Raw genomic sequence first — 27,469 nt, forward strand, 5'->3', positions numbered from 1 at the left:
GAATTATAGATTTTTGACATATGGCAAGATTAGACCCTTTTTTTTATCCTGTCTAAAACCCAAAATAAAATCTCTCGATTTTTTTTTTACCCGAAATAATTCCTGGTCACTACCAAATAACCAATTTTTGACATTCTATCTCTTTGAGACCTTGAAATATTCTTTTCGACCTTGAAACATTCCCTCTCTTTGAGACCTTGAAATATTCTTTCCACCTTGAAACACTGTATTTATTTTTTAAGACACAAAAGTCATACCCGTACCTTTCTTTGAGCCAATAAAGTCATCATCGTCTTCTTAGACGTAAAACCAACATTTTCTACCAATAAAACCTACAGACATTGAGTACAAGATGTTCAATTGAACATAAACCTTCCTACAAAGAAGACACAGTGTGAGGCATCTCGCATCAATTTTCTGAAGACGAGCATGAGCAATTGAGACATGTTGAGAGCAAGAAGCGAAGAAAAAAATAGAATTCATTCAAAATAATTCTATCATGCATTAATTACTATTTTCATTTAAATAAAATTAAATCCTGAAAATCTATCCCCCTAGGGATACCTCTTCTGCAAGGACTTCTGTGTATGAGATGATGAACGGCTTTCTTTCTTTATCCCTTCACAAAAGGAGAAAATATATCCCTTGTGTCCCCTTTGAGCCTGAATGATATTTTCTTTCGATTCAACCCTAACCAAGGATCACCCTCCACACTGGGGGGCAATGTGAGGGAAATCTGAGTGAAGAAAATTGATCCAAATGAGATACCGAAAGGTGAACCAGACGCAGAGTGCAAAGATCAAACCAAAAAAAAAAAAAAAACACAGAGCAAAGAGAAAAATCAAAGCAAAAATCAAAGAAAAGCAAAGAGAAAGAAACAAAGTGAAAAGAAAAAGAAGAGAAAGTGGACAAAGAGCACATACAAAGAGTCTCTCGACTCAAATGGCACATCAAGTTTCAAACTATGAGATTGATCCAGAATTAGTTCACCAGAAGATCATAGAACATCAAGAGAAGACAAAGGACTCATACGAGCATATTCAAATGGAGCAAGACAAGATTGAAGGCATCAGGGTTAATTGATCCTTGGTTCAAATACCCTTAAAACACATGTTTGGGCCTTTTATCCATTTCTTTCATAACCCTGAACCATGACCTACATTACGTGCCTTACAAGTCCCTTCTAATCATACATGGATTTCTAAGCGGAAGAGACTATCCTCATATTTCATCCCGCCTATCAGGATTAATATTTTACTTATAAAGATTTTCTAAAAATCTTTAATGCATGATAGAGAAAAATAACAAAGGGGGGTTCAAGACGTAAAATTCTGAGTAACGTCTTGAAACCAAAGGAGGATTCGAGTTGAAAACCTGAAAGGGCGGCTCGAGTATGAAGATTATGACATAGGAGACGATTGCTCAAATCCCTTGATGAGGCATCACACAACATGAATGAGAACATGAGAGTTGGGAGTCAGAGCACACTTCCAATAGCTGAGTACAGAAGCTACTCCATCAGATCAGTGAACAAAAGAATAAATAAGAACACTATACTTTTGACCAAAAATAACCCCTTGAGACTTTTTTATCATTCCTTACTTAACCATCTCAAAGATAACATTGATCTTGACACTTGTCAAATAGCTATAACTTATTGAAGGATTAAAAGAGTAATTAATTCTTTGATATCCAATGAACTCTTGTTTTATGATTTGTCAATTGTGAAACCTTGAAAAGAGCAATATTTTCAAAACTTTTGATTAAACATTTTTCAAAACTATTGATATTTTCAGACTTTTGAAAATAAAAGAAGAAGAAAAACATTTTCAAACAAGATAATCTCTCTGGAAGCGTATCTTGGAATTCAAAAAATATCTATCTGAAGCTCAATATCGAAGCTGGGGCAAGAGAAAGCTAATTTTTGGACAAAATTTGATGGAATAAACAAATGGTCTCAGGTTAAGGTTTGTAAGAGTACACATTGATGGAAATACAGACAAATTGAATCAATGATAGAGTGAAGACTGCTCTCGCAACAATTCTCCTTCCAGATTGAGAAAACATACATACACATACATCCATGATACATAAAATTTGCATCAAACATTTATCATCATGTGTATTAAAGACATTTTTCTCCTCACTTGAGGACAAATTCAATAAAAGAAGATCAAATAAATTTCATCTTGACATCTATCATAACTTCCAAGATAGTTAGTCAAAATTGCATCATTCTGATCTTTTCAGGAAATTAGAGCTCGGAAATAACCAGGTGTTTTCAACCTGAAAGAACAATGCAATCCACATATTTGGCTTCCTGAAGTCAACAATCAGATCTTCTGAAGATGTTTCCTCAACATGCAGGAATCAATAGATAAACTTTGAGCTATTGAGATTATTTTCTTTAAAAAAAATAAAGTGTCGTCTCACTTGAGATAGTTTTCTTAAAAACAAATTTTATTTTGTCTCGCTTGAGACAACATTCTCTTTAAAACAAATTACGTCTCGCTTGAGACATTTTTCCACAAATTTTGAGAATTTTAAAACAAATTGCGTCTCGCTTGAGACATTTTTCCTTTGAGATACAAATTTTGAATTTGATTCACTTAAAACAAAATTAATCTCACCTTAGATTGTTGTTTCTTTCAAAACAAATTTTGTCTCGCTTGAGACCTTTTCCCTTTGGGATCCAAATTTCGAATTTGTTTCACATTAAACAAAGTTGATCTCACTTGAGATCGTTTTCTCAAAAACAAACTTTGTCTCGCTTGAGACAATTTCTCTAAAAACAAATTTTGTCTCATTTGAGACTATATCTTAAAGCAAATTTCATCTCGCTTGAGACATCATTTTTTCTCATAATACAAATTTCAAGGTTGTTGTACTTAAAGCAAAATTAATATCACTTGAGATTTTCAAAGCTGATTGGTCTCGCACGAGACAGTTTTCCCTTTTAACAAATCCTGAAATTATTTCATTTGAAACAAAATAAACACTTTTGAAAACACCCTTGAGATTATTTCCATATAAACAAAATCGACAATATTTGAATCTTTTAAAACGATTTTTGTCTCTCTTGAGACAGTTTCTCTTGAAAAAAAATCTTTGAGTTTGTTCCTTTTGAATAAAAATCTTGGAGTTTGTTCCTTTTGAATAAATATCTTTGAGTCGTTTCTTTTGAAAAATCTTTGAGTCTATTTATTTTGAAACAAAGTTTTGTCTCTCTTGAGACAATTTCGTGAAAAATCTTTGAGTCTGAAACAAAGTTTTGTCTCTTGAGACAATTTTGTGAAAAAAAATCTTTGAGATTGTTTCTTTTGAAAAAAATCTTTGAGTTTGTTTCTTTGGAAACAAAATTTTTTTCTCTCTTAAGATAGTTTCTTTTGAAACAAAAATCTTTGAGTTTGTTTCTTTTGAAACAAAATTTTGTCTCTCTTAAGATAATTTCTTTTGAAACAAAAATCTTTGAATCTGTTTCTCTTAAAATGAATTTTGTATCTCTTGAGACCGTTTCTTTTGAAGCAAATCTTTGAATATGTTCATTTTGAAAATCTTTGAGTTTGTTTCTCTTAACAAAATCATCTTTGAGTCTATTTCTTTAAAAACAAATGTTGTCTCTCTTGAGACAGTTTCTAATTAAAAACTAACTTTTGAGATTGTTTCATTTGAAACAAATTTGGTCTCACTTAAGATGAGATCCATCATTTGAGTCTGTTTCTTTTGAAACAAAATTTTATCTCTTAAAGACAATTTCTTTTGAAAAAAATCTTTGAGTCTATTTTACTTTGAAACAAAGTTTTGTCTCTCTTGAGACAATTTTGTGAAAAAAATCTTTGAGATTGTTTCTTTTGAAAAAAATCTTTGAGTTTGTTTCCTTTGAAACAAAATTGTGTCTCTCGAGACAGTCTTTGAGAAAAATCTTTGAGTTTATTTCTTTGGAAACAAAATTTACCATCTTTGAATCTGTTTCCCTTGAAACAAAATAAACATCTTTGAGATCGTTTCTCTTGAAATGAATTTTGTCTTATTTGAGCCAATTTCTCATGAAACACCGATCTTTGAGAACGTTTCCCTTAAAAAAAACAAATTTTGTCTCGGTTGAGACAATTCCCTTTAAACGCCGTCTTTGGGTTGTTTCCTTTGAAACGAATTTTGTCTCTTTCGAGACAGTTGCTTTGGAAAAACTTATCTTTGAGTTTATTTGAAATAAAGCAAATATCTTTGAGATCGTTTCTCTTGAAACGAATTTCGTCTCCCTTGAGACAATTTTTATCAAAATCCAATCTTTGAGTTTGTTTCTATTGAAACACACCTTTGAGTTGGTCTCCTTTGAAACCATTATCCTAGAGATAACCAGCCGTCCTCGTCATGTAGGAACCGTGTTATCACCTTTAGATGGCCAGAACTCTTCATCACGTATGAGCCGTGTCATTCCCCGACCAGATCTCTTCATCACGTAGGAGCCGTGTCAACCATAGATAACCAGCCGTCCTCATCACGTAGGAACCATGTTATCACCTTTAGATGGCCAGAACTCTTCATCACGTATGAGCCGTGTCATCCCCAGACCAGATCTCTTCATCACGTAGGAGCCGTGTCAACCATAGATAACCAGCCGTCCTCATCACGTAGGAACCATGTTATCACCTTTAGATGGCCAGAACTCTTCATCACGTATGAGCCGTGTCATCCCCAGACCAGATCTCCTCATCACGTAGGAGCCGTGTCAACCATAGATAAACAGCCGTCCTCGTCACGTAGGAACCGTGTTATCACCTTTAGATGGCGAAGAACTCTTCATCACGTAGGAGCCGTGTCACCTTTAGACGACCCAAACTCTTCATCACGTATGAGCAGTGTCGTCCCCAACAACCAATATTATCCAATTTCTATGTATAAATGGAAGAGAACCAGACAAAAACGTGTTGTCTTATTATCTTTGCCCTATTCTTGTTAACACAAGAATGTGCAAAGAGGGGCAGCTGTAGACACCCGTTTTTGTCCGGGTTTTTTTATCGTTATTTTATTATTATTATTATTATTTATTATTATTATTATATTATTAATATCAAATATTACACTTTTGCAGGCTTAGAAGCCCAATTCAGATTACAAAGGCCCAATCCCGGAGCCCAACAATCAACCCATCATATTAGGGTTTCAAACCCTAAATCAGATTAGGGTTTCAAACCCTAAAACAGATTAGGGTTTCAAACCCTAAATGTTCCAGCCGCCTCGTTTCTGGCCGTTGGATCTGGACTCATCCAACGGTCCAGATCACGCAGAGCTTAGGGTTTGAAACCCTAAAATATTCAGCTCAGCCGTTTGGCCTTCCAGCTCCAGCCGCCGCTTGACGTTCCAGCCTCTCAGCCGAGTGAGTGCCGCCGACGATCCCAAGCCACCGCCGTTGTCATCCAGCTTCCAAACAGTAACTGAACGTCATCCCCAGTGCCCAAATCAGTCAAAAAATATATCAAATCTAAAACCCATTAAAATATCATTCTAAATCCCGATTTTTTCGGGATTCAATCGTACCAAATCAGAGAAACAATCCCCATACCCCGTAGGCTTCATGATTTCATTCAAAACCCCTAATAAATCAAGCATGCAACCAGACAAGAGGGGGATTCAAGGGTGATAACAAAAAAAAAGAGGAGGCATTCGGTAAAAGGAAAAAAAAACAGAGGAAAGAAAAGAAAGAAACCAAGAGAAAAATCATCCATCCCATTCAAACAAAAACACGAAAAAACAGAGAGAGGGGAACCCATACCTTGATCGGAGGAACCATCGGAAGTCCAAAGGGGTCGTTGGAGTCTCGGTTTTCCGTGAGGTAGATCCTAAATCTAGGGTTTTCTGTTTGGATTTTGGGGTAGGGGACTTTAGATTTGGGTTGAGAGCTAAGAGATGAGTCTTTTGGAGGCTTCTCTCTCTCCGGCCGCCGTGAGTTCCGCCGTGGACTCCGTCGGTGGCGGCCAGAGCCCTCGTCTCCGGCGAGAGAAGTTGAGAGATTTCTCAACTATATCTCTTCTTTTTTTGTTTCTGAAAGAGGAAAATGAGGGAGATGAGAGGTTTAGCCCGTGTATGGGGCTTTTAATTCCCCATCTGAAACGCAGTCGTTTTGCCCCCAATATCATCTGATTTTTTGAGTTACGGGATAACTACTCTTTTGGTCCCTGATGCTTTGTAACCGTGTTATTTAGCCATGGAATGAAGTTTACATTATTTCAATTTGAGCCTTTATCTTTTCATTTTCATATTTTAGTCACTATCCTAGGTTATATCATTTTTGTGTATATTTGGTTCTGGGTTCAATATTTATAAATGTTACATCTTAGCCACTGATTTAATATTTCATGTATGTTTCTTTGATATTCGAATCTGGCCATCCCATTTTTAAATATTTTATTTTAGTCCTATTAATGTATGTTATGTCATTTTTGTGAATATTTGACTTTTAGACATTATGTTTGTAATTGTTTCATTCTAGTCCTAAGTTCTTGTGTTGTGATATTTTGTGGATGTTTGAATTCAGCCATCATACTTGCAAATGTTCTATTTTGGTCACTGTCTGACATTTTATTTAATTACTTTTTGATCCTCCATGATTCTGTGAAATTTCAATTTAGTCATAAGCTTTACTTTTGGGTTATTTTCACTTCTAGTATTTGACTGTTTAATGTTTGTGATATGGGCTCTAAATTATTTTTATTTTTATATTTAGTCCTTTAAATTTCGGTTAGTGCTATTTTTGGTCCATTAACTTTCTGTTTTTTGCTGTTTAGCCTCCTAAGTTTCTGTTTATATTATTTTAGCCTCTTAAATGTTTTATATTTATTTTGGTTTGTAATATTTACTAATTTATTTTTAGACATCTATGTATGGATGTGTATTTTACTCATTACTTAATTATTTGGATTATGTAAATAATGTTTTCAATTTCATTTAATGTAAATATTTTATTTTGTATTTCCAATTACATTTATTTTCATTATATCTTTATCTATGTAAGAAATATTCGATTATATTTTCAAGAACACGTATGCGTAGAATGGGCGTAGAAAGTACCACTTGGTCGAAGTGGTACGATCCGATACGGCATTTTAACGACATAGGAACTTGCAACAAGTCGAGTATATTTTACTAATTAATTTATCCAAACGATGCAATGTGTGTTATTTTAAATGACAATTTACTTTATTTTATGTGAATGTAAATTTCAAAATTTTTTATTTTGTATTCAATTCACGTTTTCAGTTAATCAATTTATTCGTATGTAAACATTGTTTTTAGTTATATTCGATTTGTATTTTTAACATAATCAATGGTAGAATATTCTTTTACGAATGAGAAATGGTTGAAATAGCTTTCCCGACAGAGGATTGCAAATTTCAAGATTTCTGATTGAGTTAAAGGATTTTCTTTAAATAATTCGAGGCAAATTAAATAAATCTCAAAAAATGGATCATAGGTTAATTTTATATTCGATTTATCATTTCCATCATTTACGACAATGTGTACGCGACACAGTACCATTTTTGGGCGCTGTGGGGGTGCTTACCCTTCCCCACACGTAACCGACTCCCGAACCCGTTAAATTTGATTTCTGGTAAATGTAGACCATTTTTGTCTTAAAAAATGATTTTTCTTAAATTTCTTTTAAAAAGACGTTTTTAGGTATTCGACCTACCTAACCCAAAGGTCTATGGCGACTCTATTCAATTTAATCCAAATTAATCCAAAATACTCAATTTTTCAAAATAAAAGTCATAATCGTTTTAAAAATAATATTTAATTATTTTACAAAAAAATGGTTATGACACTATCAAACATCATCAATCATATGCATCGAAAGCGTTGTTCTGGTGAGAAAGTTATATTTAGGAAGCAACTCGATGTTCAAGTACGTGTCTGGATGGAAAAATATGATCCGGTCAAGGCTAGAATCAGGTCAGTCTTGAATTCAGTTCGAAAATCAATGGAAAACAGTTGATAATGATATATACATGTGTTTCTGATGATATGGATAACATGAATGGAGTTTGAGAAAAATAATCTTCAAAACAAGCACTGACAAAGGGTTGTGAATATTTTGCCATTCTATTGATTAAAATACGGAGACTTTGATTTCATGGAGGTGACAACTGACAAACATGATTGGATTTTCTGGATTTTGTTTGTTATCTCAGGCAGATCAGGGGAGCGTGGCGGTGGAAGTTACTTGATGGACAAGGCAAATGCCATTGAAGAGTACAAGGAAGCTTTCAGAACAAAATCTTACAAAGAAATAATTTATGTGAATCACTCCTACGAAGCATCCATCAGACCCGAGTTTATTATCAGAAAATTACAAGGGTGATCACGATAAGCAAGAGGATTCAAGAGATTAAAGATGAGCAATGCATCGTTATACACAAGGAGCTGGCTGGATTTGCATTGCTTAAAAGTCCATTTGAGACCATTAGTCCAGTGCGATTCCGAAAGATTCATGAAGCTAACCAGGATTTGTTCCATAAACTAACATCGACACGGGAAAAGCTAAAACGGAAAGCGGAATTCAGAAGAATCTCCAAGAAAATCGGGAGTCTTTGTCTAGTAATTTCTTACACCACTTTTATAATTTCTTTGCTGGTGCTTGCATTCCACAGCGTGATTCGAATGGTAGCAGCACTGGGGCTTGCAGCATGCTTCTTTGGCACAATGAAGATGAAAAAATGCCGGTCATGGTGCAATAATCAGTAGGGGTTTAAGACAAGCTTGCTTGATATCTCGGCGAAAGGGATTTATATTTTGATCAATGATTTCGATACCATAAGTAGACTGGTGTGATGAGATAGAGCATCGTAAAGCTATAGCGATTAATTGCATTAGAAATGGGAAAGTTGAGGTAATGAAGGAGGTGGTGAGAGAATTGGGTTCGCACGATTTCATTTTCATGGAGCAGATGAAAGAGCTAGAGGAACATACTAAATTATGTTTTCACACGATTAACAGATCGAGAAAGCTCATGATACAAGAAATAGTCGATGCGCGAGCATTGCATTGGCGCGACGCAAGGGTAGCCTTTTGTTCTTTTGTATTTAGGATTGATGAATTATCATCTGAAACTCTTGAACAACTTGGAAAAAGAGATTCGGTGCATGAAATAATTTATTTGTGAAATTGGTGGCAGTTTAACATACTGCCAGAAGCTGTCTCTGTCTGCTCTGTTAAAGGCTTTTCCCTTAAGCAAAACCTGCCAAAGGCGGTGAGTAAAATATCAAAATTTTGTTGGTTGATTTCTTACATTCCAACTGCTGGAGCTGCAATGTATTCTTGCGCTTCTTATTGACAGTATAACTATGATGGTGAAATAATTTCAAACATAAAAAAGTAAACTTGGCAGCCTTGAGTTTGAGGATTCACTTCATCTGAGGCGGGCAGCATTTCGTAAAATAATAAGCACGCCTCTGCCGGCAACTCTTAAGCCCCTTGAGAAAACTCAGAATTGTTGTTTGCTAGAAAAAGTTTGGCCAAATCCCCAATTTGCAGGCACGATGTTGTTAAATATTCGAGTCACTCCATCTGTAGTGGTGACCTTGAACGACAGTGATTGGCCATTGAGATAGGCATTGGATTGCCAGTTAGCTCCCCGGTTCCTAGAATTTGCCGTCCACCCAGTTTTAGAGCCCTTGATGGACACAGATTGGACGGATCCTGCCCCACCAACATTGCTAATCAAAACAAGCTCAAAGTAGTCTCTCCCGTTGATACTGAACCTTACACCACCATGCTTCTTGGAACCCTGTATTACAAGAACGCCAAAACTTTGAGAGATAAGATTTTAACAAGAATTGGGGGGGGGGGGGAAGATGTCGTGGAGATGCTACCTTCGGAACAAAACGGGCACGATACCACCTCTGTAGATACCGATCTTCTCCCAGGCAGGCTGAGCCATATCGAAGTGCTGGAGCGGAGGGTTGCACCAGCCTCCGACATTGATCAGAAGAGCAAAGTTAGGAGGGCAAAAGTTTGTTGCCGTGATGGTCAAGGATGTTCCTTTTATGCACCATCTGGGGTTGGTCTGATAATCGCACATGATCTTATAGCATTGTCCACATGAAGCTCCATTGTTGAACAAGGCTGTACTTAAAGCAGCAGCCCTCGTTCCATAGCCAGTTGAATACAAGTTACCGTACCCACAAGCTCCGCCTATTGTCAATAAAACCATTCAATTATTAAACCGTAGTGAAAACTGAAAAAGATAATGCATGCAAAAGAAAGGAAAAAGGGAGTACCCATAGTTCCAGAGGCATCGCTGCCGCCGTATAATGTGGCATGAGCTTTAGTCCAGCCAGAAACCACGAAGGCGTTCACGGTGCTTGCTGTACAGCAGAATCCAATTAAGATTGCTAATGCACAAATGACTTTTTCCTTTTTTTATTGCTAAGATTGATAGGACTGCTGGGAATGAATGTATTTACATTTATTGGCATTTGCAAGAAGAAGCATTCGGTGTTTAAACAAGGAACCAAACTCTCTGCTATACAAGACAAGACAGTCACATGTGATCCCTGCAAAATGAACGACCGATTCATTTCAAGTTTTAAGCAATTTAAAATTGAATTATCCCTTCAAAGACTCTACATTTCTGAGTCCCGCGTTCTTTCGTTGCCAGATGTCCCTCCCAACAGAAGAGCCGTGAATGGATCGAAAACCATATGCCCCAATTGAAGATAAAACGACAGCTCTACTTGGTTCTCTTTTGCAATAGAATACTTGAATCAGATCAAAGCTTGTACACAAGTTCACATGGCTATTTGTTTGACCCATATGAAACTAGTTATTGCACATGCAGAAGGCGTAGGCGAGGTGAGTTTTTAATCCAAGTGTTCTCGTCTCTCCTCATATCAAGTGGAGTTTCAGATGTTAAAACGAAGCAACAACTAGCCCAAGCCAAAAGATTTAAATAGCGAGTCCAAGCAGTTTAACAACGAACAGGAAGCTGACTCGGCGTATGTATAGTTTCTTTCCTCGTCTTAAAATTTTGAAATAATTTATCATCCAACTTACTATAGTATTACAGGTTTTGAATCCCAATCCTGATATTTTTTTAAAATATTTTTTCACATGATACTTTTTTATCAAACTTGAATAATATATATATATATATATATATATATAATTTACATAATCATTTATTCAATTTGCACGTAAATTATATTATCTAAACGGGCTGTACTAAAATTTAAATATAATAATTATAATTTTTTTTATTAACTTCAAGATTTTGGAAAATTGATCAACCGAATATAATATCAAAATTTTAAAGTCTGAATTCTTAAACAATTTCTCTATTTTCCGCAATCAGTATATTATTTTTATTTTTATTATGCACTTGTATTAAATAATTTTTATAAAGTTTTCTATTAATATAGTTTAATAATTAGTTTATCCAATTCTTTAGCATTGATAGAACTTGCCATGTGGCGATGATAGCACCGTCAAGCAAGAGGCTAGAGGGGCAGATTGAAATGGGACTTGATAATTATCCAAAACTAATTGGAAGCGAACTCAATTGGCAAGCCTATATAATTAGTGGAGCATAATCTATTCTTCGCTCGTTTCAATTAAAAAATCGAATTATCTATTTAATGTATTAGTCTCTGGATTAATCCACTAATATAGATGGATTAAACCTCGTCAAACCAATTTAACATCAATAGATTTGACCAATTAAATTGGTTATTCAATTTTGTATATATATTTGTTTACAAAATAAGTCCTAAATTTATCTAAAAATTAAGTTTTAAATTTAAATTACGAATCAGATAGGTCTTCATATAAAAAAATTATGAAGATGTGAGCTCTTTTTTAAAAAATATGAAACATATAAGCTCTTATTTGAAAAATCATAATTGAACGTTTTCAACATTTAAAGATGGCAACTACCAAGCTCTGGACACAAGCAATAAAGGGGAAGTTTTCTGTCAGATAAAAGCTTATACTTGTTCAAACATATCATCAGCCTTGGCTACAAGAATAAACAAACAAAAAAACAAGTGTCTGCCTCTTGTACCGTGACGCAGCACCGCTCTAGAAATACCTGAATGCAACTATGCTAGTCTCTACCCATCAACACATCCTAAAAACTGCTAGTAACGAACAATGAAAAAAAAAATGAACAGACCTAAAGCTAAACAAATGAAAGACGAGATTAAAAAAAATCATAAAACATTGAACTGGGCATGCATCCACCATTCTGATTACGTTCAAGGACTGCCACCACCACCTCATGCCGCTGCCTGCATTGGCCCATTAGACCTAAACCCACGGCCCCTTCCACGATATCCCCTGCCACGGCCACGACCTTCAAAAAAACAAATCGACGGGACCATTAGAAGCAACATTCGTAGTTATTCATCCGTACAGCAACAAAATGAAACCCTCTTGCCTTTCTTATGAAACCTATTGGCACAATTCTGACTGACAGAAAATGAAGAATATCCTCCCTAGCAAGTTATCCATCATGCCATCACCCAGTTTTTTTTTTATTGAATTTTCCTCTTTAAACTGCACGATATGTTGGAAACACAAAGGGCCAATACTAAAGGTGATCATGGGAAAATAAGTAACCATATTTTTTGCGGGAAAAAAATTGAACATGCTAAAACTCCAATAAATAAACAAAACAAAGGGAGAAAACTCACCACGGCCACCTTGGGGAGGGGCTTCATAATTGTAGCCTCCATCTTCCAGCCTATCAACCTGAGGTCCATTATATCCTCCACGGCCTCGGGAACCACGTCCACGTCCTCGACCTCTTCCCCTAGCATAGCCACGATTACGATCCCAGCCTCCATCCTCGTACTCAGCAGAGACAAAAGCATTCCCTGAAGAAGCATGCAACTAAATCATGCAAGAACACAACAAAAACATCGAACGTGTGGAATCTCTAATCAAGATTGGCATACCCGTACTCCTTGGCCTGCCTCTACCACCATGGCCCCTACCTCGACCATTAGATGAGCCCTCTGACAAACAAAAAAGAAATCTATAAAAGAAATACAGGCGTCACAAACAAACAGCACAGGTAACGAATCATGTCCCTACCTCCTTCAGGATCAATTTTTACGGATGCCTTCACCTGGTCAGCTGGTAATGGAGGCTGATACCTGGATAAGGAAGCAGTTCATAAGTCCCAGACATCTTTGATAATTCATGTAAACTAACAAGACACCATCATCATTAGAACCTACACCAAAAATCCTTCCATAAGCTAAAACTTGCTAGTCCCCAAGATACGTAAAAGTGACATTAAACGACATTAGATGTAATGAAGCTATAACCAGCTAGTTTAATATTACCTAAAAAAGGAACCTGATTGACCCTTAATATTTTAAAATTCACTAAAACTGAAGGCACACCAAGCAAAGTTAAGAATAATGCAGTAAAGGGAAACAAGTGTGGGAACTTACCCAACAGATGATGTATTCAATTCTTTCTTTGAAAGGGTTATAGTGATCATGGACACATGCCTAGTGGTCTCCAATCTGTGATAATCAAACAATGTTTACTAGAGTTCTCCAAATAAACATATTAAGGGACAGAGAAAATAACAGCTATTTATCACGACAAAGGTTGAATAAAAGCTCTTACGGAAGAAGTCCTTCTTCAAGAGGCTCCCACATATCTGTTATATCGGTGGATCCAATTGATGTAATCTGATGAAGACCAACAATTCTTCTCTGCATAGCAGGTACATGGAGCACATTATCAGCTAAAACAATAATCAGAGAATAAAATTCACACACACCTAGGCAAGTTTACATATAAAACATTACCTTAATTAACTCCACAATTGTTACACTCTTGTTAATGGCTCTCCCCATTGCCTTAAAGACTATTTGATTCGAGCCCTTATCCTACCAGACATTAAAATCATTAAAAACGAGAAGCAAACATTGGATTAAAGAAGAAAACTACGAACAGTTAACAAATAAGAGTTCTTGTGCATATTTCTCAAATTATGCGAACACCCAACTCATATAACAGATCTAAATGCGAATAAATTAAACAAAATGAAGGAAAAAACCTGAAGCAAAGTCATGGCATAAGTGATATAATTGCGCATCCTGCCTTGACTGGTAATGCGAATCTCGTTCTCATCAATAGGTGTCTCTGCTTTCGGCTTCTCCACTCTCTGGTAACGATCCATCTTTTTCTCCGCCAAGAAATCAATATTCGGAAAGTTCCATGCAGACAAAATTAAATTAAAAATACAAAATACAAAACAGGGGGAAAAAAGTGGGGTTAGATCTTAAAAATACCTTAATTGGTTTGATAATGGAGTCGTAAATGATAAATTGGTCCACCAAGAGAGAGCCCTCTTCTACGGCTTATTTTTCTTTCTTTTACGCCCTAAAGCCGCTATCTTTAGCTGTCTCATGCTTATTTATATTCTCTGCACTGCGCGCTCCTACAACTACCCCAACCGACTGCGTTCACCGGTTCAGCCCGGCTCTATTTCCTTAAATTTGTTTGGTAAATTACACATTTAGTCACTCCATTATAAACGTTTTCATTTTAGTCACTAACAATTAAAAGAATATAAAGAAATAGTCAACATTGTAACCTTTTATCCCAGGTTTTCTCTATTTTGCCTTACACATCGTTGGTTCCTCTCTTCATTTTTAATTGATAAACGGTGACACTAGTCTTGATGTTAGTTGACGGCGTTGATATTTCATGTCTTCTCTTTATTTTCTTATATTATATCTTTTATTCTTTTTTCTCTTTTTTTCTTCAGTTTTCAATAATTCTATCTTTATGACATATTTTTTTTGTCTTTTGACATGTTTTCGTTGTTTGATTGTTGTTTTTGTTTATTTTTAATTAGGTTTTTAATATTTTCTTAAATGGTCCTTATGCGATCTTAAATTACTTACCACTTAAACCAATCCTTAATAGTGTTTTAGATGTTTTTTAAACAAAGAACACAAAGAAATATTTAAAGGTCGTCGACCTGCATACCATGACCATAAGCATCACCATGCAACAACAACTTAATCTCAATATGTGGGTGTTGAAACGTTCGAGTATCAAACTATCATAACCATTTTTCGGGTGAAACAATTATTTATTGTTTAAAAAACAATTATGACTTTAATTTTATAATGATTTGGAATTAATTTGGATAGAGTCGCCATCGACCTTTGGGTTAGGTAGGCTGAATACCTAAAAATGTCTTTTAAAAACAATTTTAAGAAAAAAATCATTTTTTAAGACAAAAGTTGGTATGTATTTACCAATGATTCAATTAAAATGAGTTCGGGAGTCGATTACGCGTGATTTATGATTAGTACCCCCACAGCTCCCAAAAGTGGTACTGTGTCGCTTACACGTTGTCGTCATGGTGAAAATCCTGAATCAAATATCAAGTTAAAATATGATACGTTTATTGAACATTGATAATAAATTGAGGTATAAATTCAAACTAAAAATACCTATCTACAAATATTATGAGTTGAAATAAAAACTATTCATGCTTAATAAAAGGGTTAAAATATAACAATAATAACATTCAACATATAAAAACACAACTAATACACAAACATTATATATTAATTATACTAGAATGCTAATAAAGGCGTTTTTCCCGAAAAATCACTGGTGATCGGTATATTTACCGATCTAACACCGGTCAGACTATATTTCTCGATCTAACACCCTTAGCAGTAAAGCGCGCCCCTGCACCGCACTATATGCTGATTTGGCTCCACGTGGGGTAAGGCGCCCCCCCTGAAGTGCGACTTATGTTGACATGGATACACGTGTGTAAAGCGTGGCCCCTGGGGCGCGCCTTACGCCACGTAGGGGTATAGCGCGGGGCAGGGGCCGCACCTTACCTTTAATTCTGATTTATATATAGCGCGGGGCAGGGTTCACGCCATACCTTTAACTGATATAATTATATAAGGCGCGGTGTAGGTACTGCGCCTTGTAACTTTTCTCGGCTATAAATACCCTTCTCCCCGATTAAGTTTCTCACATCTCCTTACATCTCTCCTCTCATCTTATAAATTAATACAACAATTCCGTCAACGAGTCAATAATTCTGACAATATTCTCATATTTTATTCAGAAGTTTGTTTGATTTTTCGTTATAAGGTAAATTTGTGATAAATTGTTTTATTATATTTATTGTTTATTATGATTATTTGAAAAAATATTATACTAATTGTTGTCAATTAATTTCTGTGTTTGTAAAATTAGAAAGCAGGAATATACGTCGAAATAGTTTTGAGGTACAGGTAATAATATAAAATTATATTATTTAAATTATTTACATTTATGTGTAAAAATTTTATTATGTTATATTTTCATTCGTATATTATTTATTTAATCAGCATTGTTTCAGTTATTTTTTTTGTAGATATAATATTGCCACACTTTTAAACTCAAAGAATGGCGCGACTTTCAGCTATTGTTTATTATGATGGTGAAATTCGAGAAGATGAAACAGACGTTGTTTTCGTATCAAATGAGCGTGTTAAAATATCATTGAAGAGAAACATAACTCTTGAGGAGCTAATAACGAAGACTTCGAGGAAGATTCATGTCGGAAGTAGTAAAAGAATGTCGTCGTTGCAGTACAGATTTCCAATATCATTGTTGCCATTAACTTATACAGCGTTCGAACTTTTGAACAATGATGATGTTGAAATGATGGTTGAAACTCAAAGTAACTATTCAGACGTCGATATTGAGATGTATGCAAATTTTATTCAAGTGTGTGTCGTTCGGGGTTAATCATTAAGCTCCTACTATGGGCTGGCTGAACAAGTTGACAGCCCGACGACAGTAATGTGTAATGATTTTAATGCCATAATAGGGAGACATTCATCCGTAACTCCTTACGATGTGTATCGAGATGGGTCGACGAACAATCCGTATGGCAACATCGCGTCCAGTTCAAGGGGAAGGCATTCATCTGCAAATCCGTTTGACCTTAATATGGAGATGCCATCGACGCAACCATCTGTGCAGTTTTCATTTGACACGATGGCTTCAAGCTCTAGGGGGAGGCATTCGACTGCGAGCTTTTCCGATCTCAATGTCGTATGCCTTCTAGTTCAAGGGGATGGCATGCAAGTAGTAGGTTTTTCGACCTAAATGTGGAGCGTATGGAGGAATCATCATCTCCACCAGAAGAACCACTTCGTGAGCCTGGTGCGGATGGTGCTGAGACTGGACTATTCATTCACCCAGAATCACCGCAATTCAACTCTGATGATGATGAAGTTCCAGGAAATGTGACACAAACTGACCCTCTTGCACACATGTATGAAGTTGATTATGGTGCAATGTATGGGTCAGAATTTACGGATATGCCTCATCTCGGTGACTATGGATATGCCAGTTTAAGGGGCGTGTCTTCCTGACGCGTGTCAGATTCATAGGGAAGGCGCATCCCCTGCCCCGCACCTTAGGTGTAATTACACACCTACCCCGTGCTTTATCCATGTGTATCCATGTCAGCATAAGGCGTGCTTCAGGGGGCGTGCCTTACCCCACGTGGTGCAAAATCAGCATATAGCGCGGTACAGGGGGCGCACTTTACTGCTAAGGGTGTTAGATCGGGAAATATAGTCTGACCGATGTTAGATTGATAAATATACCGGTCATCGGTGATTTTTCGGGAAAAATGCCGCTAATAAGTCCAAACATTAGGCAGGATTAAAATAAAAAAATTAAAATATCATGCATTAAATAGGAACTATACAACAACAAATAAAATGACTAAAATAAAACATAACAATTTATACTACTTAAACATGAATAAACTAAAATAAATTAGCCCAAATCCAGAAAAAAAAACACGAACATATTTAATAGGGAATAAAGGACCAAAATAAAATAAAATAAAGAGTAAAGAGCTCAAAATAAAAAAAATTTAAAGTTTCCTTGGTAACCGAAATGCAAATATTACAAAGATTTGGGGCCCTAAAGTAGGATTTATCTATGCGCGAAAATGTAAACAGTTTTCCTACAAAACTACGTCGTTTCATGGGGAATATTTAAGCCTACAAACCAAGGCTTCTCACCCATTTCCCTCATTTGTTTTCATTTTTCAGAAACGAAGAGAGAGAGAGTTGAGAATTCTCTCTTAGCCTAAGAGTGGATCGATTTCAAACTATCCCTCTTCTCACCCACAACCCGAAAACCTCATTCTCTTAGCCTAAAACCCACTCAATCTTCCTAGATATAGGGATTAACTCTCGATTAAAGCAAATTTGACGACTTGCAGGCTTTCCCCTTTAAACCAAGGTATAAGGTTTTACTATTTCTTTCTTTTGTTTTCTTTTTTTCGATGTTTAGTTGGAATAGGCAGTATGTTTTTTTCGGTTTGATGTTTGGTTTCGATCTCTCCTCTTTTTTTCTTTCAGTATTTTTTTGGTTTTTTTCTTTTAGTACCCCCTTTTCTCTTTATTGCATGCTATGTTTTTATTATCCTTTTTGGGTGGAGATTGATTCGGTAGGTAACATACCAAAATTTTAGGATTTTGTGTTGGTTTAGTGGATTAGGTATTTGATTTGGTGGGATTTAATTTTTGACTTTGGTGCATGTGACTTGTTGGATTGGCTGAGGTAGCCTGATTGGTACTTGCTGACAGTTGATGGACCATGAGAAGGCACGGCTGGCGTGGAGGCTAATTGGAAATTGCTCGGTGGCTCGATGGTGGAGAGAAAGATGTGAAGTATTCGTCGGCTGGAAGCTGGGTAGTTACTGGCAGTGACAGCTTAGGGTTTTAAAACACTGGATGTTGAGTGATCTAGATCATTGGATGGGTCCAGATGCAATAGTTGATATTAAGATGATAATAGTGTTAAATTTAGGGTTTAAAAACCCTAATACTACCGGGTCGTATATGGATTCTGAGTCGGTTCGGGTCTTCGGGTCGAGTTCCATCTGTTTGGGTCAACAACTTAGGTTGTAATGTTGGGTCATTGGTTTTGGGTTTTGGATATTGTAATTAGACTGGGATGAGTGTTGGGCCTGCACAACATAAAACAAAACTAATTAATATTAATAATAATAATAACACAAATAATAATAATAAAAATAATATTATTATTATTTTTAAGCCCGGTCAAAAACGGGTGTCTACAGCTGCCACTCTTTGCACATTCTTGTGTTAACAAGAATAGGGTAAAGATGAAAAAGACAACCAGTTTTTGTCCAATTCTCTTTTTTTGGTTTTAAAATTTGTTGTTTGATTTGGGGGACGATACTGCTCATACGTGATAAAGAGTTCGAGTCGTCTAAGGGTGACACGACTCCTACATAATGAGGAGATCTAGTCAAGAGATGGCACTGCTCATACTACGATGAATCTTGGCCATCTAAGGGTGATAACACTGCTCATACTATGGTAAGTCTTGGTTATCTAGGTTTAACACAGCTCCTACGTGATGAGGAGTTCTGGTCGATGAATGACACTACTCATACTATGATAAGTCTTGGCCATCTAAGAGTGATAACACTGCTCATACTATAATAAGTCTTGGTTATCTAGGATTGACACAACTCCTACGTGATGAGGAGATCTGGTTAGGTAATGACATTGCTCATATTATGATAAGTCTTGTCCATTTAAGGGTGATAACACGGTTTCTATGTGATGAGGATGGCTGGTTATTTGGGGTTGACACTACTCATATGCAATGAGTCTTGGTCAGAGAATTTTGGTTTTAAAAGAAACCAATTCAGAGATGATGCTTTAAAAGAAGCTGTCTCAAAAGAGACAATTTTGTTTCCTAAGAAACAAAACTCAAATATTCTATATGTCTCAAATTAAACAAAATTTATTTTAAAAGAAAATTGTCTTAAGCAAGACAATATTTTGTTTCGAGAGAAACAACATAAAAGGATACTGATAGTCCGTTTGTTCTTGTTGGTGAAGGAAATGCCTTCAGAAGATATGATCGTCCGAATCAGGATGTTAAATCCCCAAAGATTCCCCAATATTTGATGTCTAATCTCCAAAGATGCTCCAACATTTGATGTTGAATCTTCAAAGATGCCCCAATATTCCTCATCTATTGCTTCAACACTGATTTTAAGCATGAGCTTTGTGTCTGATAGCCACATATCATTTACCAAGATTCACTCTAGAGAGATTGTCTTGTTTGAAAAGTGTTTATCTTCTTCTTTTATTTTCAAAATCTGAAAATATTAATTAGAAGAGTTTTGAAAAATGTTTAATCAAAGATTTTGAAAATATTACCCCTTTCTAGGTTTTACAATTGACAAATCATAAAACAAGATTTCATTAAATATCAAAGAATTAATTACACTGTTAATCCTTCAATAAATTATAACTATCTGACAAGTGTCAAGATTAAAGCTATATTTGGAAAATGGATAGGTAAGGAAAGGGTAAAATGTCTCAGGTTATTGTGTTTGGTCAATGGTTTGGCATTCTTATTTCTTTGATGTTCACTGATTTGATGGGGTAGTTTGTGTGCTCCTCTACTAGAAGTGTTCTATGATTCCCAGCTCTCATGTTCTCATTCATGTTATGCGATGTCTTATCAAAGAATTTGTGCGATTGCCTCAACTGTAATAGTTGCACATTCTTCATTTTCCACCAGAGTGTATTCTTGCAATTCTCGACATGAGACAAGTTGTTTCCTTTTCCTATCAAATTTTGCCCAAAAAAATTGGCTTCTCTTACCACAACTTCAATCTTGAGCTTCGGAGAGATATTCGTTGAATTCCAAGATACTTTCAGAAAACTTATCTTGTTTTAAAATGCTTTTCTTCCTTTGGATTTTCAAATTTTTGAAAAATATCAAAAGAGTTTTGAAAATGTTACCTCCTTAAGTTTCATAATTGAAGCAAATCATAAAACAATAGTTCATTGGATATCAAAAGAATCAAATGCTCTTTTAATATTTGATAGATCAAATCTTTGACAAATATCAAGATCGAAAAAATTGGTTCGGAGGTTGGCTACCTAAATTCTAAGATTTGTTTCATAGATTTGGTCACTTTGAAGATCATGGCATGCCCCTCTTTCTTGGTTTGGCATTTTGATCGGAGGCAGACAAAATGTCACAACTAGCATAGTCAATTGCTAGACTCTTTAGAACACTTTTGTTTCAGTTCTCTGAAATCTTCCATTTTTTCAAGCTTCGTAGACTCCTCTAGTTAAGGTAATGCAGAAATATCAGTCTAAAAATGATATTTCTGAGTGCTCGTGTGAGATCGACTAAAACAGGTGTTCCTTAACTCCCTTAGTCCATATTCATCGAAACTCCTTATTTAATAAATTTGATTTAATTTTCCATTATCTGGCTAGCTAAATCTTATTCATAAAGCCGAGGCATTTAACCAATTGCTCTAGAAAGACAGCTAAAGCTTTATTGTATATATATTATAATCGCCTTTATCAGGCTAGCTGAAGAATTTATGTCGTCACAAATTTTTTGACTTAACAATCACAGTGGAGCATACACCGAATTATCGAGTACCCAATCAATGTCATGGTTTGAATATAATCTATTCATAAAGCCAGAGCTTTTGAGTTTTCTCTATAACCAATTGCTTTAGCGGAATAGCTCAGCTTTATTATATATATATATATATATATATATATTTTATTGGGTAAACAGATTCTATTTCTTAACTTGTTGAGGAGAACCTGTTATAGTCTTGTTGTTTGTTGAAGGTCAGAAAATCTCATCGTTAGAGTCCAATTCCCAAGCAACTAACCTAAACTAGATTCGTCTACCTGACCATTCCATATGAGAAGATCATTATCATCATTGAACGTCATTAACAGAGATAGAAACCAATTAGCTTTGCAATTTCATGTGCTAGATGCCCCATTTTATCTACTCCTAACACATACATGAATACCAAATTCTTGATGGACTCTTCATGAGAAGAGAAAACTAGCTCAGTCCCTGCAAGAGAAGGATATATATTTTGGTGTATCTCAGGAGTAGAATAAAGGGGTCCTTGTTTTGTAGGGTTCAATCTTATCATTTGTCAAATATTTACAACCTCAATTATTAAAAAACTTTGAATTAAAGTGATATTCAAAGAATTTCAAGATTGAAATTTGCTCATTATTCATTTCTTAAGAATGAAGCATTTTATTAAAAATGTTCGAAAATCAAGCGACTCACAGACATTTAAACGTAATAAGCACAAAACAAGTTCAAACAAGATGACATGCATGAGAATGTAACAAAAACTCCTGATGAATGTCCCAGCCGACTCTCGATCAGAATGCCCCATTACACATTGAACGTCAATGCCCCTGCATCGATTATATCTTGGACCTTGCACTTCAATGCCCCACAGTTCTCAGTGATGTGACATGAGCTCCCAATACGATAGCTGCATATGGTGTTAATATCATGGCCTTCAGGATATGGGGTCTCTCTTGGTTTAGATTGAACTGGAGTCACAATGTTCTTCTCAACTAGAATTGGGAGCAATTCCTTATACGTCATTGGGATTGGATTGATGCGAGATGCCTCACATTGTTTATTCTGGTAGGAAGGTTCATGTTCAAGTGAACATCTTGTACTCAATATCTTAGGTTTTATTGGTTTAAAAATGTTGGTTTTACGTCTAAAAAGATGATGGTGTGACTTTATTGACTCAAATAAATGTATGAGTATGACTCTTTGTGTATCAAAAAGATAAAACACAATGTTTCAAAATTTTCAAAGAAAAGTAATGTCAAAATTTTGGTCATTTGGTAGTGACCATGAATTATTTCGGGTAAAAAATCGAGAGATTTTTTTTGGTTTAAGAAATGTCTAATCTTGCCATATGTCAAAAATCTATAATTCTTAAAGAATTAAAATAATCCTTAATTCATTCGATATTCTAAGAACTAAAGATTAAAATTCGTTTAATTATTCCACCTTAGAAGGTAGCATAAATTCAGTCGTTTAAAAGATTAAACAAATATAAAAGACAGAACAAAAACTATTTCAAACAAAACAATGCTCTCATTGCAATGTGGTAGATGTCATGCTCCCATCCTTCGTCGATTATCCATGCCCTTGAATCCATCAGGTTATGGATCTTGCACTTCAGTGCTTTATAGTTCTCAACAGAATGTTTGGAGCTTCCTATGTGATAGTTGTACACGAGAGCAACATCGTAGCCCTCGGGATATGAGGACTCTTTTCTCAGATCACTTGGAAGGCTCAGACTTACAACCAGTTGAACAAGCTCCTACTATACTGATTTCAACTTCTTGCTTCTATTTGGTGTCACGTGGTTAGAACCACTTTATAGAATCCTTCATGAATTAGCTCCATGTTTTTTTTATGAAAATGCTTAAAAATGAAATGCAGAAGCAAAATGAAAAATGCAAAATGCAAAATGAAAAGATGAAAATGCAGATGCAAAAATATTGATCCCAACGATGGATATTGTAGAATAATAAAGGCTTTCACAAGAGAATCCACTTTACCAGACATGTCTTCGCTTAGATGTTGAGTCTGAAGTGGATTTTCGTTTCATCTTGAATCTTCATCCTTTAAAATGATGCCCCATCAAGCATTATGTTTATTCCCCGACGGTGCTGAAACCAGTGCGTCTCTCCTTCAGTGGTTAACGATGAAATGATCATAGATAAGAATCTATTGTTGGATTACTCCTTGGATCAATGGATCGTCATTTCAGTCTCGAATGATGCACGATATTCAAGATCACTGCTCCATCTCAAATCTTCGTATTTGGAACTAACGCCCCTCAATGCTCTGTAAACTAACTCCATTAATGTAACATCCCAAATTATGGGTTAGTGACCAAATTGTAAAGTTTCAGAATTTGATGACTAAAGTATAAGAATGAAATAGTTCAATGATTATTGGATATATATATATGATGAAGGTTATTTAGTAATTATTAAAGGAAATAAAGGGTAAAAAGGTCAATTGACCAAGAAATGAATTAAAATGGGATTGGTAAGGATAAATACACGTGGAAAGGGAGAGAATTCTCCAGAGTGCTCTTCTCCTTTCTTCTTCTTCTTTACGTGGAAGCCAAGAGCAAAGATATAGAACGTGATCCCGTTCCGGATCAATTGAAGGATTAGAATCGAATCAAAGCAAAGCTAAGGTGAGTGCACCTTCTTTAGTATATGAGGTTCAAGGGAAAATAAGACTTGCGATAAGTCTATTTCCAATAGTGAAAAACATGAATTCATAGAAGTATGTATTTGTTATGATTTATATGTGTTATTGATATGAATATGGTAAGTAAAAGGGATTAATGATGATGATAAGAATAATAATAAGGATAATGAAATGATAGGTATATGTGAATATATGTATTGATGTGTTTTGTATGTATTGTAAGATGATATGTTTATGTGATAACATGATAAGATGACAATGATTTACATGTTATATGAATACATGAGAAATGTTATGAGCCATATGAAACAGAAAGTATATGTGATACATGAGGGTGAATCCTATGTTTATATGAATATGAACTCATATGAGAATTGACATGAACTACGTGATTACATGTATATGTGAATGAAACCATGAGCTTATATGAATATATGATATGGTTACATGAATATGTAAAAGGATATAAAAGATAATGCCCATGTTATGTGTCATGAGAGCAAGGGGTATAGTTGGCATGCCAAGAGTCGAGGGTCTATGTGGTCCTTCGGGACATATATGTATTCTTTGGAACATGTGTTAAGTCTGGTGAGACACATACTTGATCTTTGGCATATGTATATGATTCTTAAGGAATGATATGTGGTCCTTCGGGACATATGTGTATTCTTTGGAACATGTGTGAAGTCTGGTGAGACACATACTTGATCCCTAGTATATGTATATGATTCTTAAGGAATGATATGTGGTCCTTATGGACAGTATTATATGGCACTACGGTGCAATTCTACACGGCACTCCAGTGCAATTATATGTGGCACTTTGGTGCAATTATATGAGCTGTGGTGACAGCATTAGTGCACAACCTCTATATACTCGCATATCTTTAGTTCTCACATGAGTGTCATGGGCTATTAAATAGATAATATTAATAAAGTGATATGATAATATATTTGTTTCCTTGGGGAATTTCATGTGTGATATTGATTGTACAAATGGTAACTTATAAGACCATATGATGAAAGAAATCAATGATAGTGAAAAAAATAAGAAAGAAATGAAGATGATAATATAATTGCTTGGGTGTACGTGTTGTATGATAATATATATATAGTGTACATGACATGATATGTATATGTGCAATTGGTTATGGTATATGTTATATGATATGGACATAAGAGATCATAGGAACATGAGATAAGAGATATGAATGATAATGACATATATGTATGTATATATTTGTTACATATAAAAGTATGAGTGGTATGAAATGATAGTAGTAATTGTTTAGGTATGATTATTAGTTACCGTTTACCTTATATGTTTATATGCCTCACTAAGTCTTTGACTTAGCGTGTAAGTGATTTACACGTAGGTTTCGAGAAGAGTAAAGAGCAATGTGGAGCAAGACAGGTCAGTTCTTCTTACTAAAGGTCAGATCAGAAAATATGTGAATAATATGTATTTTAGTATATAAAGTTCTAGTTGGCATGTTTTCAAAAGAATATATTGTTTAAGCTATGAACAGTTTTATAAATGTTTCGAATAGTTATATGTAAATAAATAAGTGAAATCTCTGATTGGTTTTGTAATAATGAAAATATCTTTTATGTAAATTAGTCATAAAAGTTTTAAATTACTCACTATTTTATACAAGTACATGTTTTAAAAGGTCAATGTGACACCTCGGATTCATATCCGGGTCGGATACGGGATAGGGTGTTACATTTAATGGTATCAGAGCTACGGTTTAGCCGATTCTAGGCTTAAATCGAAGTCATAAGTGTTTTAAAAAGTGTACATGCCAACTCAAAGTGAAAAAAAAATTCTGATCTGATAGTGTAAGGAGTATGTTGTCTTGCTAATAAAAATAGATTATTATGTGATAATAGAAGTATGATAATAAGAGTTTTGAAAGAAGTGAAAGGTAATAAACCTGAAGGTAATAGCATTCACCTGCCCTGGCCAGGCAGGGAGAAGAACGAACACCTCAGGAAATGCCTGTATAAAATTTGGAAAATTATTCTTCATGTTGAAGAATGTTCTGATGTGTTTTCAATTTATATTTCTTTAACTCATAGAATGAATGTATAAAATTAGTTGATAAAATTTACGAGCACCCAAGTTCAAGAGTGGATTTGAGGAAGGTTCTATTGTTATAGACCTTTGGTTGAATGATATAATAAAAGGTTTTCATTTCTTTAAAGTGGAGATGTTGAATTGAGTAGTTTTGTTACTACTTTGGTAACTTAGAGTATGGTGGACAATTGTCACCATAAGAACGTTAAAAGATTAAATGATGTGATTAGAATTGTATAAGAGTTCAAGAATAAATGCATTGATGACCAGTTTATAAGACAGATGAAACTGGAATACACGAGCTTGAAACAAGGGAATTACACCTTGTATGAGTATGATTATAAGTTTATTAAGCTAAGCAGAATTGTTGTTGAGTTAATTCCGACTGAAAATGATACATATGATTTGTTGTTAGGACTTGCGCCTTAAATTAAAAGAGTGTTACTGGTTTTGAATTTGTTATCGTTTCAAGAAATGGTTAATTGTGTTAAAGCTTTAAAGAGAAAAAGCTCAGAACGAAAAGTTTGGAGAAATAAAATCTCAGATGATTAAGATAATTAGTGCTTCATAGAATTTTAGCACCATCAAAGAAAGGTAGAGATTCTGGTTTAACTTTAAACCAGACATAAATTAGTTGTATTCTCCGTCAGAGAATCAAATCAGATGAGAGTTCGACAGACTCCAACAGTAGGTTTGATCTTGAAAGATTAAACAAAGAGTTAATTGAGGATAAGTCAGGGTTAAAGACAACCCTTGTGAATTGGGTTAAAAGCTCTTTCAGAAGTTATGTAAATCGAAGCAGAAAAAGTATTTTAAATGGATTAGATGAGTATTGAAATCTGGTATTTTTTTGAAACAAGTGGAGAAAACATAAGTATAAGAATGGTAAAGAATAAGGTTTTGTGCAAGTAAAGTTGATTATCAAAGTAATGAAAATGTGATAAGGAGTGATAGTTAAGGATAAAATATATGTGATATAAAAGAGCATGGGAGTATGAAGAATATGATATGGTTTAGTTATGTATAAGACAATGCGGATTAAAAAAGGATAAATGGATAAAGACCAAGGAATGGATTAAGTGTTTTGCTAGAAATTAAATAATGTAAAGGATAAGAAGTATTTTAAATGTATCAAGTGACATAGATACTGTTTTTGTATTTAATATGGAAAGAGTTAGCGTGGGCTAACAAGATTATGGGACGGAATGTATTGAAATTACAAGATTTCAAGATATGG

At 35.0% G+C, this 27,469-nt stretch overlaps 1 protein-coding gene and 2 pseudogenes across 2 annotated transcripts; 1 reads left to right on the forward strand and 2 right to left on the reverse strand.

Annotated features, from left to right (window-relative positions):
- Positions 1 to 5,907: 5,907 nt before the first annotated feature.
- LOC120121779 lies at positions 5,908 to 9,376 on the forward strand (annotated as a pseudogene).
- On the reverse strand, positions 9,286 to 10,416 carry LOC120121868 (annotated as a pseudogene).
- A 1,535-nt stretch (positions 10,417 to 11,951) lies between these two features.
- LOC120126728 (ribonuclease P protein subunit p25-like protein) lies at positions 11,952 to 14,411 on the reverse strand. 2 transcript variants are annotated; one of them, XM_039144860.1, is made up of 9 exons: positions 14,310 to 14,411; positions 14,075 to 14,197; positions 13,824 to 13,904; positions 13,639 to 13,727; positions 13,458 to 13,532; positions 13,093 to 13,154; positions 12,954 to 13,013; positions 12,690 to 12,872; positions 11,952 to 12,349 (listed from the first exon to the last, which is right to left on the reverse strand). In XM_039144860.1, exons 2-9 carry the CDS (start codon positions 14,195 to 14,197, stop codon positions 12,273 to 12,275), a joined length of 750 nt encoding a protein of 249 aa, XP_039000791.1. In that variant the 5' UTR covers positions 14,310 to 14,411; the 3' UTR covers positions 11,952 to 12,272. The 2 variants fall into 2 exon arrangements, with proteins under 2 accessions (XP_039000791.1, XP_039000833.1); XM_039144902.1 differs by having other exon boundaries at positions 14,075 to 14,217; positions 14,310 to 14,381.
- Between the last annotated feature and the right edge of the window lie 13,058 nt (positions 14,412 to 27,469).

Source organism: Hibiscus syriacus, unplaced genomic scaffold (assembly GCF_006381635.1).
Source record: "Hibiscus syriacus cultivar Baekdansim isolate YM2019G1 unplaced genomic scaffold, ASM638163v2 tig00000132_pilon, whole genome shotgun sequence".
Lineage (NCBI taxonomy): Eukaryota > Viridiplantae > Streptophyta > Magnoliopsida > Malvales > Malvaceae > Hibiscus > Hibiscus syriacus.